We start from the raw sequence: 17796 nt of genomic DNA, 5'->3' as shown, positions 1-17796 counted from the left end.
CGTGGTATTATCCGGCGGTGGACTAGGCGTCCGGGGAGGGAGTGGGATAGGGAGCCCTGAAGCCATGATAGCCAATTCAGATAAGCTGCCACTACGTATTCACGCCGGAAGGAAACAAACAGATCGCTGACTCTACTTGAAAAGCATTATATCCGTGTGAGTCGTGTGAGGGACAGCTGTCATGCAGTCATTGCGAGTCCATTATTGAACGGTGGGTTGGTGTTATGTGGCATATTATAGCAAGCGTCATGGAACGAAGTTGATCTTATCTCCTTTGGCGCTTGGCGATCTTGCCGCGGCTATTTTGGATTTAATCGCTGCCGCCTCCATTGCCCAACATCAACCGCAACGTTTCAAGCATCCGACCTTGGAGTAACGTCGCAAGAAGAAGGCCAACGGAGGCTCTAAGACAGGGAGCAGGACATGGATTTTAGACTTGAACGACCGGCCGGCTAAGCTTCCCGGCTGTCAGCCTCCATGGACGGGCGTCGTGGTGCCTTCATCTTCATCCTCCTCTTCTTCCTCTTCACGGCTCCAAACCCTCACCCGCCATCTTCGGTCTCCGTACGCGATTATAAACGTCGATTAGCAGACGAAGAGAGTGCTCTCACTTCATTGAACTCGTCAAGTTATGGAGATTTGGATCCCCAAGCTGGCCGATGGCTTTCCCTTGCCGGTATCAGGGCCACAGATGGCTATGCGTGGAACCTGCTTCCATCTGTCCAAGAAAAGGCTAGAAAGCGGTTACAAGTAGCTCTCAGTGCTTCTGGAACGTCAGATTCGGTATCTTCGAAAACGAATATCACCGATCTCTCCCTTCCCGTTTACCGCAATGTCTCGGGCAATGTTCGTGGTGAATGGGTTCGCTCTATGGAAACGGACAAGCTGAGCCGACCGGAACTCAACCTCACTACAATAATCACCGAGCATGAGTATTTCAGTCGAGAATTTGGCCACAATGTTACCGCTCCCAATGGCCGTGTTGTGTTGAATCTACACGAGGGCCAAGGACACAGCCTTGTTGGTGAGGATGGCAAAGGTGTTGAGGAGATCAAAGCGGAGATGCTTCTACAGACTGATATATCTCTTGGAGAGAGCTGGATAGTACCCCTATACGGTGTACACTTTCCAGCATCTGGGGGAATTATTCTTACTACTGCAAGCGAGAAGTACGCGGGTCTTGCATTGATACCCCATTTAGCTTTGTCGAATGACACGTTTGAACTCTCCCGTGAATTGCTTAACAACTCGCTCACTGAAGCTCTTTCGGAGAGGTCCAGTCATCTCAATACATTCCTGCCTTGGTCGTCTCTTTCCCAAGGAACTAATTCGGCATCTCTTCCAGCCCCTAACTGCGAATATGTTGTATACCTGCAGCAACATGTCCTACTATCCCTAGGAAAGCCCATCCCAGACCCCATTATAGAAGATATTGAGCAGGAACTCAGATTCCCCACAGGTGCACCTATCCCAAAGCCGTCACCACTGGTATTATCTGGTGTTATATTTTCCCCAGACTGTGGATTTGTTCTCGAAACTAAAGCGTCGCCAGAATACCCTCCTACAGACGAATTATACTTAATCGGGTTGAAACAAGAAGAATATAGTAAATATACCGGACGCTTTATCACACTAGTTGCTGGAATACTTGCCTCGCAGATACTGTTGTTGATGAAGCAGATGAAGGAGTCCTCGACGCCTTCAACTAGAAGCCGAGTTAGCTTCTATACCATTGCTATGATGTCAATGGGAGACGCGTTGTTTATGTCCTTTATGCTTATAGAGCTATACTCGGAGACCTCATTTTTGCTACTTACAGCTACCTCCTTCCTAGCATTCTTCGGCGTTAGCTTTCTGGGCATGAAATTTCAGATTGAAATCTGGCTGGTGCAAGCTCCGGAGCGAAGAGAACAGCAGCAACAACGACACCAAACTGTTGTCCACCCAACTCCATCAACCCTCCCACTACCGGTGACAGCACGACGGCCCACGGATACAGGTGCAACCCCAGTCACCCTCCCTCCAGATCAAGATGAAAACCCTGGGACTGCTGTGAACCCAACAACTCCTGACCAGAACGATGACACAGCTAATGCTGGAGCAATGTATTCACGGTTCTATTTCCTCCTTTTCAGCCTGTTATTTTTCTCATCCTGGGTACTCTTCTGGCCTAGTCGCCTCCGAACTATTTACGGCAATGTTTTGTCGTTTATATATCTCTCGTTCTGGACCCCGCAGATATACCGAAATATAATGCGCAATTGCCGCAAGGCTCTAAGATGGGAATTTGTCGTCGGACAAAGCCTCCTTCGTCTGTTCCCTTTCTTGTATTTCTACTTTATGCCCCAGAACGTCTTATTTATCCGGGCGGATGGTACCACAACTCTTTTACTCTCATTTTGGGTATGGATCCAGATTTGGAGCCTTGTCAGCCAGGATATCCTTGGGCCACGTTTCTTCGTTCCCAAAAGTTGGGTACCACCTGCGTACGATTACCATCCAATCCTGCGAGACACGTCTGCCTCTGGTTCTGCTGAGGACTTGGAGGCTGGAGACGCCTTACCGATATCTTCACTCCGTGCTGAGCAGAGTGAGCCGCCGTCAGGCTTGCGAGATGGAGGCAAGGAGGTAGACTCTCGCCAAAACAGGAGGGATTTTAGCTGTGCGATATGCATGCAGGATATTAATGTCCCAGTTGTTACTGGGAATGATCCTAGCGCGGGAACCAGTGTAACGACAGGTGCCACGCACCTATTCAGTCGACGTGCCTATATGGTAACTCCTTGCCGCCATATTTTCCACTCTCAATGTCTGGAAACGTGGATGCGGCTGAGGCTGCAATGCCCCATCTGTCGAGAGTCAATACCCCCAATTTGATCCCTTGCTCGTTCCTCCAACAAACACCATTGTACTATATATTTTTGGTTAGGTTCAAATACATACTTGAGTAGATGAAAATTTTCTGTATTTTTGATATCATTCCCACAGAAATGGTACAGTTTCTCGCCGGAATAGTAGGTGATCCAGACTGCATTTTCGTTTTGTGTGGGTATCATGACTTAAAACTGCAGCCGTTGAACATTTATGTCTGTTGAAGAGTATATATACACAACATCGTACGCAAAATGAGAGAAATAGGAATAGTTATGGCGCCACGACCATCCAGCAAACAACAGGGCGCCGAGCTTTTACCTTTGGTACATCCCTCTCAGTTTTATCATGAGTACACAGCTAGGGAATCAGGGCAGGGTCAGATCTAAGTATTCAGCCGCCCAGAAGGGGAAAAGACAGAGGATATGCGAACATCATTAGCACAATTTGTAGCTAATGATTAAGAAACATGAAATTTCAAAACAATCCCGGAGAAGGGCCAGAGTCACCCAAAGGTTTAGTCGGCTTCGTCCAAGGAGGCCTTATATGCCTCGATATCCATCAAACCATCCAGCTCACTAGCATCGGAAACCTCAATCTTAGCGAACCATCCATCTTCCTCAGGCGAGTCGTTGACAGTCTTTGGTTTCTCCTCCAGAACGGTGTTGACCTCGATGACTTTCCCGCTGGCGGGAGACATGATGTCTGAAGCAGACTTGACAGACTCGACAGCGCCAATGCCATCACCGCACGCAACCTCATCATCAACGCTTGGTAATTCGACGTAAACAACATCTCCGAGGGCTTTGGCAGCATATTCGGTGATACCAATTTTAGCTATCATATATTGTGTCAGCTATATCGTTATCAGTTTCCTCGACTTGAATGAAATCGTCCGGAATATCATTCTAGTAGAAGCTCCAGTACTTCTCAAGTACTTCAGAATAAAGAAGGGAAAAGTATACCAGTCTTGCCATCTTCCAAAAGATCTATCCACTCATGCTGTTCGGTGTATTTCTTTGCTTGAACTATTTAACCGGCAACCGAAGGTGTCAGCCCACGTTATATAATCCCGCCCCAATAGCTATCTGCAGCTCAATTGAACCCGGGCTAGCATGCAGATGATTGATTAGGCTATCAAATTGTACGTACGCGATGAACTCTGGGAGAATGGCCGTCTGATGTTTTGCTGAGCGGCATAGCGGAGAGCGGAAGAAGCTCGGAACCGGGGAACGCTGAGGGCGCTTCGGAGAGGAGCAATGAATCGGAGAGCGGTGGCAGCCATTGCGGAAGCTTCTAACGATTACACGGCTTCTTTCGACAACCAGAACAATATGCTAGACGGCGCAAGAAAAAAGAGCGATGCTGGAGTTCGTTTTGTGGTGGGGAGAAGAAGTTGACGGGAAACAGTTCGGTGAAGCTTCGGGAAAAAGGAAGAAAGCGAGGCCGCGGCGTATTCAGATTACAGCATTACGCCGATGTAAACACGTGATTTGTCTCCGGGGTCGGCGATATGTGGTCTATGATTGGTCACTTTAGTAATAATGGGTACCGTAACGATACCGCTTGAAAAAAAAAAAAAAGATTTGCTTTGCTTTCCAGCAGCGACCAAAGGTCATGTTATTGATATTGCATATTGATATCAACGACACGGCCACCGAGCAGAGATTGTCACGATGCTGTACGAATTAGTTGCAATTGTACGCATATCCCATGATGAAGCTATGATAGCGCAGGAATTGGTTGAATCAGCTTCCTAACTGGTCTCCTACAGGTCCGTCAGGGCAGTCTCCAAGAAGTCAAAGAGTAGGTGAACAACAGCTTCAACCCATCTTATATAAAATATAATGCTCTTCAAGATTTCTAATCACTGCATTATAGTATTGCCCGTACCCTTGGCCTCCAAGTAATCCGTTCCGGCGGTGTTGTTCGCGGATATACCAACTGGGGCCCGTTCACTCTCCCACGACCTACAACGAAACACCAGGTGAAGAACACCGTAGGCCATCACTTTATCATGCGTTTCGATGCCGCCGCTCCTGTGCAAAAGGAAATGCGACGAACACTTGGTCTTGATCCCCGAATGATACGATATTCAGTTGTGAAACTCGGCTCTACATTGAAAGAAGTCAAGAATGTTCCAGGTCGCATTGATTGGAACAACACGAAGATACAGGAAGAGACATTTGGAAACGAATACAGACCCTCGCCCTTAACCAGATAATGATGGGATAGTGTGCTGGACGAGGGGAAAAATAACGGAAAGGCAGATATCTGTCTTGGATCACATCTTTTTACAATGGTCTTGACGGCGTTCTGTACATCACTTCTTTTTTCGCGCCTCGGAGTGTGTTGAGCGGGAATATTTGCATGTATAATACTTGGGTTTATGGCATAGGGCTGGGATATGTTTATTGTTTGGGTGCTCACCATACATACATTAGCCTATGAATGGAAATTCTATGAAAAGAGTCAATAAACCACGCAACATTTTTCGAATGATACATTAGATATAGGGTTTGTATATACATAATGGAGAGGAATGGTAGAATAAACCAAACACTTCGCAAACCGGGTGAAAAAATGGGTCAGGCCAGATATATAGCTGGTGGCCCAAAGCCAATCCAATAATAACGCCGCCGAAGTCTTTGGTGTATTGGTATATCAAACAATAAGGGGAAAGGAAATCATCATAAAGGGACACGTATGGCTCAGGTCCTCATGGGAAATTGGGTACTTAGAATAGGCGCCAACTTCCCTTTACGCGTTCCTTCGTAGCAGCCGCTTGATTCGGATTGGATTTGCTGCGCCCTTCCAATTGCCGCAAGCTTTCAATCTTTTCCAAAACTAGTTCAAGCATCTCCTTCTTCTGAATCACGTCCAAGTGTCTTCTGATCCGCGGGTCTTCACGGGCGAATCGTTCTACCTCTGCTTCAGACAGGTGACGACCCAATCTTAGGTCAAGTTCCCGAGGGAAATGGTAGTAAAATTCGGATAGAAGCTCAACGTTGAGGAAAAGCACCGCTGTGGAAGTAAGCTTGTCGGCAACAACATCTAGGAACACCTCTGGGCAGTAATGTCGGTTCTTCTTGGAGGAACATTGTTTAGAGCGGACGGCGAGGAGCCGCATCTTCAGAATGTCAGCCCTATCACGTAGAAAGGCAGCATTTCGGGCTAAATTAAGCAAGTCAGTATACAAGTAATAAAAATAATTAAATCAAAGCTAACTCACCTTGCTCAATCAACGATGCACTGAACCCTCCAGCACCACCAGTATTATCACCCTCGATGTTGATATCCCCTTTTCGTGACTTATCCACAAATGACATGACATCCCTAAGTTTCCGCTTTCCCACTGCGTTTTCAACGTTTTTCAGTGCACTTTCGCATGCCTTTAACTCTTCTTTCAGACTTCTAGTCACATTTTCTCGCCCTTTAGACCACTCCATATCATCAACCTCTATCTCAAATTTGTAAGGTTTGATGCAATTCTCAACCTGGTCACTCGTACTAAAGAATCGATCGTTGAGTATGGTAGTGGAAGCCTCCTCAATGATTTTCCGCGCATAGGGATGTGCATTGAAAGTTGACGATGCTACCAAAGAATCGATATGGTTTTGCAATGAGTTTGCAACAATTGTCGTAGCCAGCCGGCCAATTCCTAACTTAGTAAGAGCTGATGAAGAAGCGTCAAGTTTTCGCCTCCAGTACAAGGAATCTGGGCTTGAGGTAGGTAGGCTGCTTAAAGGATCAACTTCTGGTAGAGCCAGTGAAATGTCCTCTATCGGCTTGTTCCAATACCTCTGAGCCAGGATATCTAAAACGCGCTGATCTAGCTGGGCTTTTAGCAACTCCCGAACTTGTGGCCGCCCGAACCCCTCGCTAAACTCCTTGAAGGAGCGCTTGAAGCTATCTAAGCTCTCGGCAAGGTATGATTCTGCACTTAGAGGCCTGTCATTGTATTGGACTTTAAACTCGTACGTAGCTTCTTCCAATTCTTGAGAAACCGCATCACGAGTCCCAGCAAGGTTAGACGCCATAGTTTGTTCTAGGGTTTGCATGAGCTTCTTTCGAAGGACACTTGTACCCACAAACAATTCGCTATCAGGGCCAAACTCCCGTGGATGTGCGTTAAAGTATGCATTTTCATTCTTCACTATCGCGTTTGAAATATTTCCGCTTCCACGAGAGAACAGGCCAGCGGATTGCGGGATGCGACTTATGATCCCAACATAGCCTAGGCGCAAAGGGTATTTCCTATCCGAGAGAATGCTAGCACCTCGTTCAGGGTCGACAAGATCCATTTTAGTGATGACTCCAATAGTTCTTTCGCCACGAGGGTCTACCCTCCGGCTGGCTCTTAGTGCTGTGGAATTGGCCAGATCAACATCTGCGGCGGAAATTGCTAGTATAATGTTGGGAGCCTGGATATACTTGTCACAAAGGTCGGAAATTTTTTGTTTCAATTCTTGAGGCTGACCGCGGCCAGCAACCTGAATATAACCAGGCAGATCAATCAGAGAAAGGTCAGGGACATGTGGAGAGTAAATTGAAAGTTGGATCGGCTCATCAATGACGCACTCCTTTTCTGGGACTGCAAGGTTTAGGTCAGTCAGGGTGCGTTGAATTTGACTAAAATCTGTTATCTTTCCTAATCCCAGAGCCGGAAATTCGCCATATTCGGCAGAAGAGTCAGGGGTATTGACCAGAGTAAGCTCTATAGGACGGCGAGTAACCATGTTGGATCCCTTTGGCAAGAATTCATGGCCAACGATGGCTTCCAGTACTGAGCTCTTGCCTGATGATTGTGATCCAATTACCACTATAGATGGCAATGTCAGCGTATTGGATTGGCCGACACGCTGTAGCATGTTTCGGATTTCAATCATTTTCCGGGTCAAGGTCATCATTTGCTCGTCCAGGGCCAGGGTAGCGGCGCTCCTGTTCTCCTGATCGGAATCAAATCCTAAGCTCGAGCCAGCGGCAGCACCGGCCATTGCTATTCCCGTGCTGCTCTTCTTTGGGGGCCCTCCTTCGCCACCGCTCCCACCGCCGCCCGAAGATCCTCCATGGCCGGAGGGAGCATATTCGTTCATTCGAAGAATTTTTTGCACCCATTCCGGTACTTGAATATTATCCTTTGTATTTTGGATGCCTTGTTGCGTCTGTTCCGCAATATCTCGAAGGCCCTGGAGCGCATCCAAGGCTACACCCCCTGCCGTTTCGCTGGCGGATTTTATCACATCGATTGCATAATTTCCGGCTTCTATACGGATGCAGAAGGTTAGGAAGTCTCGGGAAGGAAATGACAGGCGGTTACCCATATCACTTTACTTACGAGCTGCTTGATACTGGATATATGCAAGGCCTGCTATCATTGCGCCTCCAAACATGGCAGGTATGCGGGCAAGCTTCAGGGCAAGCTTGGGCAGGACGCGCGCAAAGGATATCGTCCTGACCGCCGGAACATTGTGAATAGCATTCGTTCCTAGCGGCCATGATCTCACACGTAAGTATGCGCTTCCCTGAGGATTGATGAGCCCCCCAGCTCTGGTGACGCCCAAGTACTGAAACTGGCGCGCAACCGTTCTGCCCGAGAGCAGCGTAGCGCTGCGGGAGAGTAGTCTCCCACTCATGGCGTCCGTCTCATAAGGTAACCTATAATGCACAACCGGTCACCGTGTGGCCAGCACTTCTGTCGCGGTGGTGTAATCGCACTGCTCACTGTTCATCGCATCAAGCGGTCCGTCATGAGTGACGCCAAAATTAACAATTCCAGGGATGGCGCTCGCCGCTTTTTCTTCATGACTAATATATGACTAAGTATGAGTAAAAGCAGCGATCTCCACGTGAGACAGTTCGCGCCTGCCCGAGTGGGGAAGGGGCAACCTTAACTCTCCCAGACGAACCTTTCCGCTTTCGGACACCCGGACGAACCACGGCGACCTCAGAATCTTGCCTGCTGGTGATACGACGACTCGTTCGATCCATGGGTCGGGAGTCTCGAGTTCTGGATGCTCATTCAAAGCCATGAATCTGGCAACGTATCGCTGCACTACCTTTACTCCGTACTTGAACTCTTCAAAGGATGATTCTCCTTTTACCACCAGTCGCGTTTGCCAACACATCCATCCTTTATAATACTCCGTATATGCGTTGGCACACAGTGTTTGGTCCCCCGACTGCACCCCCAAAGGGCTAACCAAGCTATAAATATTTGAAGACTTATTATAATTATTATTATACTCCGCATATTCTATTATTAGGGGATGTTGTTCTGGGAGGGCATACCAGATATGTCAGAACGATCTTCGACACTAGCGAAGTTTGTTCCTGCTCTCAATTGAGTCAATTCCCTTTCTTTTATTTTTAAAAGGGGCTTTGTGAGACTTGGAATTTGAACGAGTGGTTTAAATTCCGGACGATTTCCACCATTCCCCTCTGTTTATGAACGCCATCTGAATGCCATATTCAATATAGATCTGCCTCGCTCGGCTTATCTACCATCTCCCAACCAGAAAATATATCCTCAATTGCCCAACGTATAGCTATCAACAGCGATCAACCAAAATGAAGGTCCAATATCTTTTGACGTTCATGGCCATCGGTCTCTCCATGGCTCACAGAGGAAGACACATCAAACGGGATTCTGGATGTGTAAGCACTTCAACCAGAGGATAACGACGTGTACCAGGTGCTAATCAGAACCCATGTGTATATGCAGTCAACGATCTGCACCGCGGAATTCAAGCCCGTGTGCGGCCAGGGCAGCGATGGGACCTCCAAGACCTTTAGTAACTTATGTCAGCTAAAGGCTGCAAACTGCAACAAATCTTCTTCATCCTTTGTTTTGCTTCGCGAAGGGGAGTGCTAGTGTGGCTACACTCTGCTGTTAGAGGCGTATTGGAGAAGGATACCTGCCTGGACTATCATAGGTGAGCTAACTGCTTAGATTCCCCATGCTGCTTGCTGACTGGTGTAACTAAACATATGATTTGCGATTTGGCAAATAGAAAAGGGGTTGTTACACGACGAGCTTTGTATGGCGAGAACGGAAATGATATGGATAGCTTTTTATTATGAATGCTCCAACATCGGCCACCTAGCTACCTCCATAGCAATCCCCTAGATATCACACTACACAGCTCTATATAAATGAGGCCCAAAAGAGTAATGACCTGTTGCTGCTTTTTATGATTAGTAATTTATGACTCAGCTATTGAGCTCGATTACACGTGATTCTGCTTGCCTATTACGACATCCCTTCTTATCTTTTTTGACTGGCAAAAAGAAAAGTCGAAACGTCAAACATGAAACCGTTTTGAATTGCTTCCCAAGCTACGGAGTACGTTTCTCTAGATATAAATACACAGGCCTCGCTCGCTTTTGGTCGACCTTGCTTCTCAACAGACAAGCGTCGGCTGCCCTATCTGCCAGCTGGTCGAAGTTAATTGTCGAGACCTGTCACCCCTGCTTCGTTCAGCATCCACTGCGGAGACCTCGGTCGAGAAACGAAGCTCTAATTCCTCTCCTCGCTACTACGATTTTGGATTTGTCTTGCTATTAGCTTATGGTTATTGATATTGTTATAGAAAATGTGTCGATTCCTGGTATGACAACCGGTTTGCTGATAACTCCCCAAAAATAGCGGTCAGTTTCTAACTAATGCTGATGGTGCCCGGAATTGATAGGTATACAAGGGGAGAAATGACATCCTACTAAGCAAACTGATAACCGAACCCAGTCACTCTATTCTAACCCAATCTTATGACTGCCGATTGAGATTAGTGAGCCTGATCTTGCTCTTGTTTCCAACTTAATCGGATATGCTACTACCCAACGGCAAGAAAGATAACATGGTATATCTAACAAGTGCCTTTCTAGGACACACGGCGACCGGTAAATGGTGATGGATTCGGTGTTGGATTCTATACTTCTCCAGAACTTGGACCGGAACCTTGCATATTTACTTCGACCCTTCCCGCCTGGAATTGTGACAACCTTGAACGGATCGCATCCAAAACATGCTCGTCACTCGTGTTTGCACATGTACGGGCAACAACCGAGGGGTCTTTAGCAGAAAACAACTGTCATCCATTCCAGCACAATACTCTGATGTGGATGCACAATGGAAATCTTGGAGGATGGTACCATATAAAACGGCCCCTTGGCGACTCATTGGCTAACAAGTGGTATCTGGGCGTAAAAGGAGGAACTGACAGCGAATGGGCATTTGCTCTCTTCCTGGATTTGATGGAAAAGGAAGGAGTTGACCCCAGCTCAGCGCCAGAGGGAGGATTTGGTCCTGAATTGTTGAGAGGTGTGATGACCAAAACAATCCGGAAAATCAACGAATTTATTGCTGCCATTCCCAAGGAATATGCCATGACCGATCTCGAAGTGAGAAGTCTCCTCAACTTTGCGGTAACAGATGGACACTCTGTTATTTGCACCCGTTATGTGAGTAGCAAAACAGACGAAGCTGCTAGCTTGTACTTTTCGTCAGGCACCAAATGGAAAGAAGGCAAAGTCAAAGGTGATTTTAAGATGGAGAGACATGACAAGGGAGCCGACATTGTTCTAGTAGCCAGTGAACCGCTCACATTCGAAAGGCGTAAGTCTATGCCCCTTTTTCATGAGAGTGTGGCATTATCAATTCTAACCATGTTGGATTATAGATAACTGGGTTACTGTCCCGACAAATTCTATTCTCACCATCCACAAACAAAACGTGCTCATTCATCCTATCATAGACGAATTTTATGACGGGGATCCAAATCACGACAGATCTTCCGGGTTCGCAGTCTCGAAGGGGCTTGTAAGCAAAGCTCCCGGAACCACCGTTGCTCCTGAAGGCCAAGATGTTCCTAGACCTAATGGAGCGGCAAATACTGTCATAACTACTTGCGGAGCTAGAAGGGACATAGACAGCCTAACCCTGGAGATGCACCGGAATACTAATGGGGTCGCTCTCCCTTCCTAGTCAGTCATTCTGCAAATTATGCTCCATCGCATAGTTGATACCCCGTCGTTCCGCTCTCTTCCTTTGGCATCGTATTTCGTTTATCGAGGTATGATATTACTCTAGTTTGGATACCCATGTTGTTCTCATTTTATGGCGACTGCTGAAGATCTGGTTTCTTTTTATTTTTCATTCTTATATATTATCATTTCCCTTCCCCAGCAACTCCTAGGGTATATAGATCGATATAAAGTCAATTCGTGGATGTCATGTCCAGTTTTCCACATTTAACAACCAATGCAGCCAACCGTCCATGTCCCAATACCGTTAGAAAAATGCTCATCAATATAAAAGAAAAGATAAGATAATCATGGCATGGATATACGCCAAGGAAGGGTATATAGGGTGATGTAGTGCCTGCAGCTGATGCTCATGTATCGTCCCCTGAAATATTTGCATGTCGGAAATACTTCATACCCACCCAAGCAACTACCACCCAAACCCAAGCCATAACAGCTGTCAGGACGATCAAGGCAGGGTAATACCCTACAATTGGAAGGGTGGCATCATCCTCCAGCTCTGGTGGTGCATAGGGAGTCTCTCCTACATCCCACGCCCAGCTCCATACCCCAAGACAGCTGCCCATACCAACAACAAATACCAGCCAGGTGACTATCAGTATAATCCATCCCCACCACTCGGTCTCAGAGTAATCCCATACCTCTGAGGGGCTGGTGATTTCGGCAGTGTTTGAAGTGGCTAGTGGTGATCGGATACGCTGAGAAGACGAGCGTGAAATCTGCGCCATGGTGCTGGAATGTTTGAAGAACGAGTCTGAACTAGATGAAGCAGCCGTTTGTAGAGCGGATAGCGGCATACGTCGAGGAGGAAGCACTGGAGAGGCCGATATGCTGCTGTTGCTAGTTTTGCTCGACAGACGAGAGAGGTTCGAGGTATTCAGTCGCGGTAGCGAGAGTCCGTCTTCATCATCCGTTGTGCCATCATCTTGGACGGAGTTTGCTGCACTTGATTGTCCTACTTGCGCGGCATTCGAGAAGGAGCCACTGTTTGCCGGCGTGTGCTGCAATTGCTGTCCCTGCTGTTGTTGCTTCCACTGGTTCTGGTTCCAAGAGGAAGGAGAGGCAGAGGACGGACTTTCGTGATCCGCAGCAAGCGTACTCGAATGACTATATCGCCGGGGAGTAGACTCGCCATCGTCTAATGACGCTGAGAGCTGTCGTTGAAGCCGAGATAACTTCTTGCTGTCGTTTGTGACAACAGAGGCAGCTTCACGACCCGTTTCCCCATCCTTTTCAAGCTCCCCTTTCTCTCTGCTCTTATACTCCTCTATCTCCGCCGGCCCATCGTACTGGTCGAGAAATATCCCTGTGGCTCGCTTCAATGTTGTACCGCCACCAGCAAACCTCTCCTTCCCTTCCATCCGCAACATTCCCGTCCCAAGTAAAGCCGTCTTCCTCAACGAGCCTTTTCTTCTCCGCGTCTTCCTTCTTTGCTGGTTCAGGGCGCTGGCAATAGCTCTGTCTGGCACCTTTAACCTCTGCCCTCCGGTCTGCTGTCCTGTTGTCCGCATGTTATCAAGGCAACCACCGATCTCGTCCCCGTCTGCTTCCTCTTCGCCCTCGGCCTTGCCATGTGTATTTTTCGTAACGTTGGCGGAATTCATGCGCAAGAAAGTAAACCTCGACGGTAGTAAGCTCGGTAGTCCTGTGCTACCGGTACTGTTTCTCTTGTGATATGGAGGGTTGGCTGGCGCAAAGCTCCCCCCTAGTCGTGGCCCGGCAGCACGGTCGAGTCGCGTCTCTGCGTTCCCATCTCCCATGAAAGGGAGCAAGCGTAAGGGTAACACGTCTATAGAAGTAACAAGCAGGCTGTTGGTGAACTGGGAGGTATCTAGAGGGCCGTAGCGCGGTGTCGAATGCACGTCGTTGTCTTTCGCTGGCGAAATCTGTCTTTGCTTTAGTTAGTTCGATGAAATTGAGTTTGGTGGGGAGGACGATGGCAAGGCTTGGCAACGTTGCTTGTTTTTATTTTATTTTGATAGTGACCTTCGAGAGAAGGCAGACGGATGGATGGATAGAAATCTAAGCACGCATCTACTACGGGTTAGGAGAGGAGTAGCCGGTGGACATGTAAATATCTGGTATGGCCGATGAGAGTGGCTGAATGATAGACTGGGCTCGCCGGGTCTTGCCATTAGGTAGTATGTACACAATGCATAGCCGAGGAAGGATGGTGCTACATCTGGCACTATCAATCTGTATTTATGGAGCCCAGGAACAGAACAACGTAGTTATAGTAAATAGATAGTCCAAAGGAGACAATGCTTCAAAGATCTCTGCTTGCTGGGAAGGATGCACATTTTTATCATACCATATGATAGTCATCAAGTCATCACGATCATTAGCGTCCTCGAAAAAGGGGACGGGGAAGGAAAGGGGGTATCATAAGTAAAACTGATGACCGCTAATGAAAGAGACTCGTTTTTGCTTCACATTCTCACCTGATGAAGTAGAAACAGATAGATAGATAGGAGCGGGTAAAAGATGGATAAGATTCCCACGCATCCATATGACTGTATGAATGGAGGGATAATAAATGAACGAGCAGAAAACCCCAAGGAATCAAGTCAATTCAAACTGTGACGAATAGATATAAGAAGACAAATCGAAGTCGAGAAGTAAAAGCTAAGAAAAGCACAGGGTAGAAGTAGAAGAAGAGAGAAAGGTTGAGAAAAGAAAAAGATGGATAGACCTGAGAATCATGATCAGGCTGTTTGACCGGAAGAAAAACGACAGGGTAAGCAATGAGCCAGGGGGTTTAAACGCTTTTTTTTTTTTCAGTTCAACTTCAGGCATCAACCGCTGTTGGTTAGGATTGTTCAATGGCGGGAGAGGAGATTCAATATGGCAAAAAACGACAGAGGGCGAAAGAGAAAAGGAGGCATCAGTGGTAAAAAAAGGTCTCAGTCATCATAAAGGAAAGACAGGTGAAGTTCAAGACCAACGGAATGAGAGCGCTAAGAAATAAGGCCAACAAGAAAAAGGGCGGGGAGGGTAAAACGCAGAAGACAGGTGCATACGGTGAGGGAAAACCAAATGGGGATATTGGGGCAAAGGGGTATTCGTTGATTAGTAGCTTGGGACCGAGGGTTTCATTTCAGGAGACACACTGACAGGAGATGGATAAAACACAGGGGAAGCCAGCTGCAGGTATGGATAGAAGACGTGAAGTGAATATGGAATGAAAAAAAAACCCCAGCAAGAAATAAAAAAAAAACCTTACTTTGAGCATGAATACCAATGGCAATTTGGGAAGAATCGAACGTGGATGCAAAGGAGAAGAAGCTGATAAAAGAGAGGTGAAGAAGAGAGTTGATAAAAGAAGACAAGGAGAATGGGTAAATCAGACAATAGACCAAAAGTCGAAACAGGAAGATCCAAGCCAGGCAGTCAGTCAATGAATAAGAAAGAAAGGTTTTAACAGAAAGGTAAAAAAAGAAGGTGGAAAGAAGATAAACCAATCGAAAGAAAGAATAACAGAGCTGCCCGATAACCAAACCAAGAAGTTACGCTCAAGAATGATGATAATCGTAATAATGATCAGAAATCGGATGCAGGATAGGTCGAGTCTGTGTGGTATGCAATGCATCGAGGCATGGGGAGGGTGTGCGGGTCGGTAGGAAGCAAAGGGACAATAGTAGGAGCAACAGCTTAAGTCTGATAACCACCGAAACCGTTACCAAAGTTTCCACCAGCACCGCCAACACCAACGCCGTTGTTAGGTTGTTGAGCCCATCCGGCAGAAGGAGGGTTGGACTGGCCACGGCCGTAGCCGGCAGAGGCGGCACCAGGCCCTCCAGGGCCTCCTGGGCCTCCTGGACCTCCCTGCACAGGAACTTGGACTTGAGGGTAGCCCTGGGCTGGTGGCATCCCACCTGTGTGACGAATTAGCGTGCTTTGCTCTCAATAAAGGGGATTAAGTCGCACAACAGGCGACTAGCAGAACCCAAAGGGGGCAGGGATATGGGTGGCAATTTTAGGGTAAAGGTTTACCTTGAGGAGTCATTGGGCCACCCGGGCCGCCATATTGAGGGAAGTATGGCGAAGTACCAGAGTTGAAGGCCGGGTTTCCACTCTGCTGAGGCGAATATGCGTCAAATTGGCCGGTTGGCGGACGGTCCTTACCCCACTGAAGACGGGAGACCCACAAGGTTAGTACGGCGGGATGAAAGTTAAAGAAGAGCAGGAAGAAAGGAGAAAAGATATCGGAGTCAACATACGCTACACTTGAGAGGACGGCCGTTGACGTTGTAGCCGTTGAGCTGGCAGATGGCCATGGCAGCATTCTCGTGGGTATCCATCTTCACGAAAGCGAAGCCACGGTCGGCCTGGAAGCGGGTCTCAACAACGTAACCGAAGTTCTGGAACAATGGGATGAGGTCGTTCTGGGTAGTATAGGGGGTGAGGTTTCCGACGTAACAGGTGGTCTGCCATTGGGGAGTCTGCTGGACAACCATGTCGTAGCTCTGGACGCCGTGGGTAGGGAAATGGTGGTGGCCAAACGGAGTAGTAGGCGTCATGCCCATGGCAGCCATGGCTTGTTGTTGGGAGATGGAAGGTTGGCCCTTTTGGTTGGCCCAGTTGCAGCGGATAGCACGAGAACCAAGCCACTCGCCATCCATGGAACTGAGGGCCTTTTCAGCATCAGCTCTTTCACGGAAAGCAACGAACCCGTAGCCACGAGATCGACCAGTCTTCATGTCCCACATTACACGAGCCTCGGAGACTGAACCACAGGCAGAGAAAGCCTGAAGGAGAACCTCATCATTGACTTCGTTGCTCAGGTCACCGACAAAGATGTGGAAGTGGCTTGAGGTGTCTTCTTTGGAAGCGGTGTTGGACTGATAAGCCCAATTAACGCGGATTTCCTATAACCGATATTTAGCCCCAGGGCTAATTAACCGACTTTAAGAGGAATAGATAAACACATACTGATTGATGAACACGGCGGCCATTAAGAGTCTGCATCGCACGCTCTGCCGCACCAGGGTCATCATATTCTATGAAGCCATAGTTCAGGCCTTTGCTCTGGAACTGTGCGGGTGTCTAGGTTAGTGGAAAGTGAATTAGAAAGATAGCAAAAGTTTATAAACAAGTAAACAAACAATAACTAGAAGAAGAGCAGAAGTAATAAGGTTGAGATAAACATATAAGACAAAGAAGAGATATAGATCTGAGAGGTAAAGTAGTAAAAGGCGTTGACTCACATTCTTATCGGGGATGATCTTAACACTCTGGACATGGCCAGTGGTCTCAAAAATCTGTTTCAAGATGTCTTCTGTGACGCGAGGATCAAGGCCACCAACATAAAGCGCTCGCTTGTTGGGCTCCGGAGCAGAACGACGCACATAACCGCCAGCCGCGGTGGGCGACATCATGTTGCCTGACATGGGCGAGGTGATTGCCGTCGGAATCGGATTGGTGTTTTGCGGAATGACAACCGGCGGCAGCGGTGGCGGTGGCATGTGTGACGGGTTTGTCTGTCCATTTCCCTGGGAGTTGTCGAACTGCTGTTGCTGTCCCTGCTGTTGCTGCTGCTGCTGGCCTGGAGCACCGGCAGATGACTGATGGGGAGGGGGAGGAAGCGAAGTTGAAGTCGCTGGTGGGGCGTTGTCAGCCATTGCAAAGACGAAATGGCGAAGCTGGACGAAGTCGAAGAGATCGAAGGAACCTCTGGACGAGTGTGCCGGGCTGGAAGACTACGAGATGGGTCGACGAGCTGTATGTGTAGTTTTTTTTTTGGTGTTTAGGTTGGATGTTTGTGGTGTGTGGTTTTTGTGTTTGGTGTGTGTGGGAAAAGGCAGGCGGTTGAAGATGAGGCTGGAGCTAGCTAGCTACTCTTTGCGTTTGAGGCCGAGAGAGAGTGAGGTCTCCAAATAAAAG

At 47.8% G+C, this 17796-nt stretch overlaps 6 protein-coding genes across 6 annotated transcripts; 2 read left to right on the top strand and 4 right to left on the bottom strand.

Annotated features, from left to right (window-relative positions):
* Positions 1–477: 477 nt before the first annotated feature.
* Positions 478–2877, top strand: ARB_03128 (uncharacterized protein; the record flags this gene model as incomplete). Its single annotated transcript, XM_003010381.1, has 1 exon — positions 478–2877. The coding sequence occupies one exon, from the start codon at positions 478–480 to the stop codon at positions 2875–2877; it is 2400 nt and encodes a 799-aa protein (XP_003010427.1).
* Positions 2878–3388: 511 nt separating this feature from the next.
* Positions 3389–4156, bottom strand: ARB_03127 (uncharacterized protein; the record flags this gene model as incomplete). Its single annotated transcript, XM_003010380.1, has 3 exons — positions 3389–3708; positions 3837–3899; positions 4024–4156. 3 exons carry the CDS (start codon positions 4154–4156, stop codon positions 3389–3391), a joined length of 516 nt encoding a protein of 171 aa, XP_003010426.1.
* A 1452-nt stretch (positions 4157–5608) lies between these two features.
* ARB_03126 (uncharacterized protein) lies at positions 5609–8507 on the bottom strand (the record flags this gene model as incomplete). Its single annotated transcript, XM_003010379.1, has 3 exons — positions 5609–6045; positions 6104–8137; positions 8210–8507. 3 exons carry the CDS (start codon positions 8505–8507, stop codon positions 5609–5611), a joined length of 2769 nt encoding a protein of 922 aa, XP_003010425.1.
* Positions 8508–10992: 2485 nt separating this feature from the next.
* Positions 10993–11553, top strand: ARB_03125 (uncharacterized protein; the record flags this gene model as incomplete). The annotated part of the gene is made up of 1 exon (XM_003010378.1): positions 10993–11553. One exon carries the CDS (start codon positions 10993–10995, stop codon positions 11551–11553), a length of 561 nt encoding a protein of 186 aa, XP_003010424.1.
* A 710-nt stretch (positions 11554–12263) lies between these two features.
* On the bottom strand, positions 12264–13517 carry ARB_03124 (uncharacterized protein; the record flags this gene model as incomplete). Its single annotated transcript, XM_003010377.1, has 1 exon — positions 12264–13517. The coding sequence occupies one exon, from the start codon at positions 13515–13517 to the stop codon at positions 12264–12266; it is 1254 nt and encodes a 417-aa protein (XP_003010423.1).
* A 2047-nt stretch (positions 13518–15564) lies between these two features.
* ARB_03123 (uncharacterized protein) lies at positions 15565–17534 on the bottom strand (the record flags this gene model as incomplete). Its single annotated transcript, XM_003010376.1, has 5 exons — positions 15565–15788; positions 15907–16042; positions 16134–16781; positions 16846–16947; positions 17019–17534. The coding sequence occupies 5 exons, from the start codon at positions 17532–17534 to the stop codon at positions 15565–15567; spliced, it is 1626 nt and encodes a 541-aa protein (XP_003010422.1).
* Between the last annotated feature and the right edge of the window lie 262 nt (positions 17535–17796).

This window comes from Trichophyton benhamiae (assembly GCF_000151125.1).
Source record: "Trichophyton benhamiae CBS 112371 chromosome Unknown contix01456_5.r1.exp, whole genome shotgun sequence".
Classification (NCBI taxonomy): Eukaryota; Fungi; Ascomycota; class Eurotiomycetes; order Onygenales; family Arthrodermataceae; genus Trichophyton; species Trichophyton benhamiae.
This window is presented reverse-complemented; position numbering and strand designations above follow the sequence as displayed.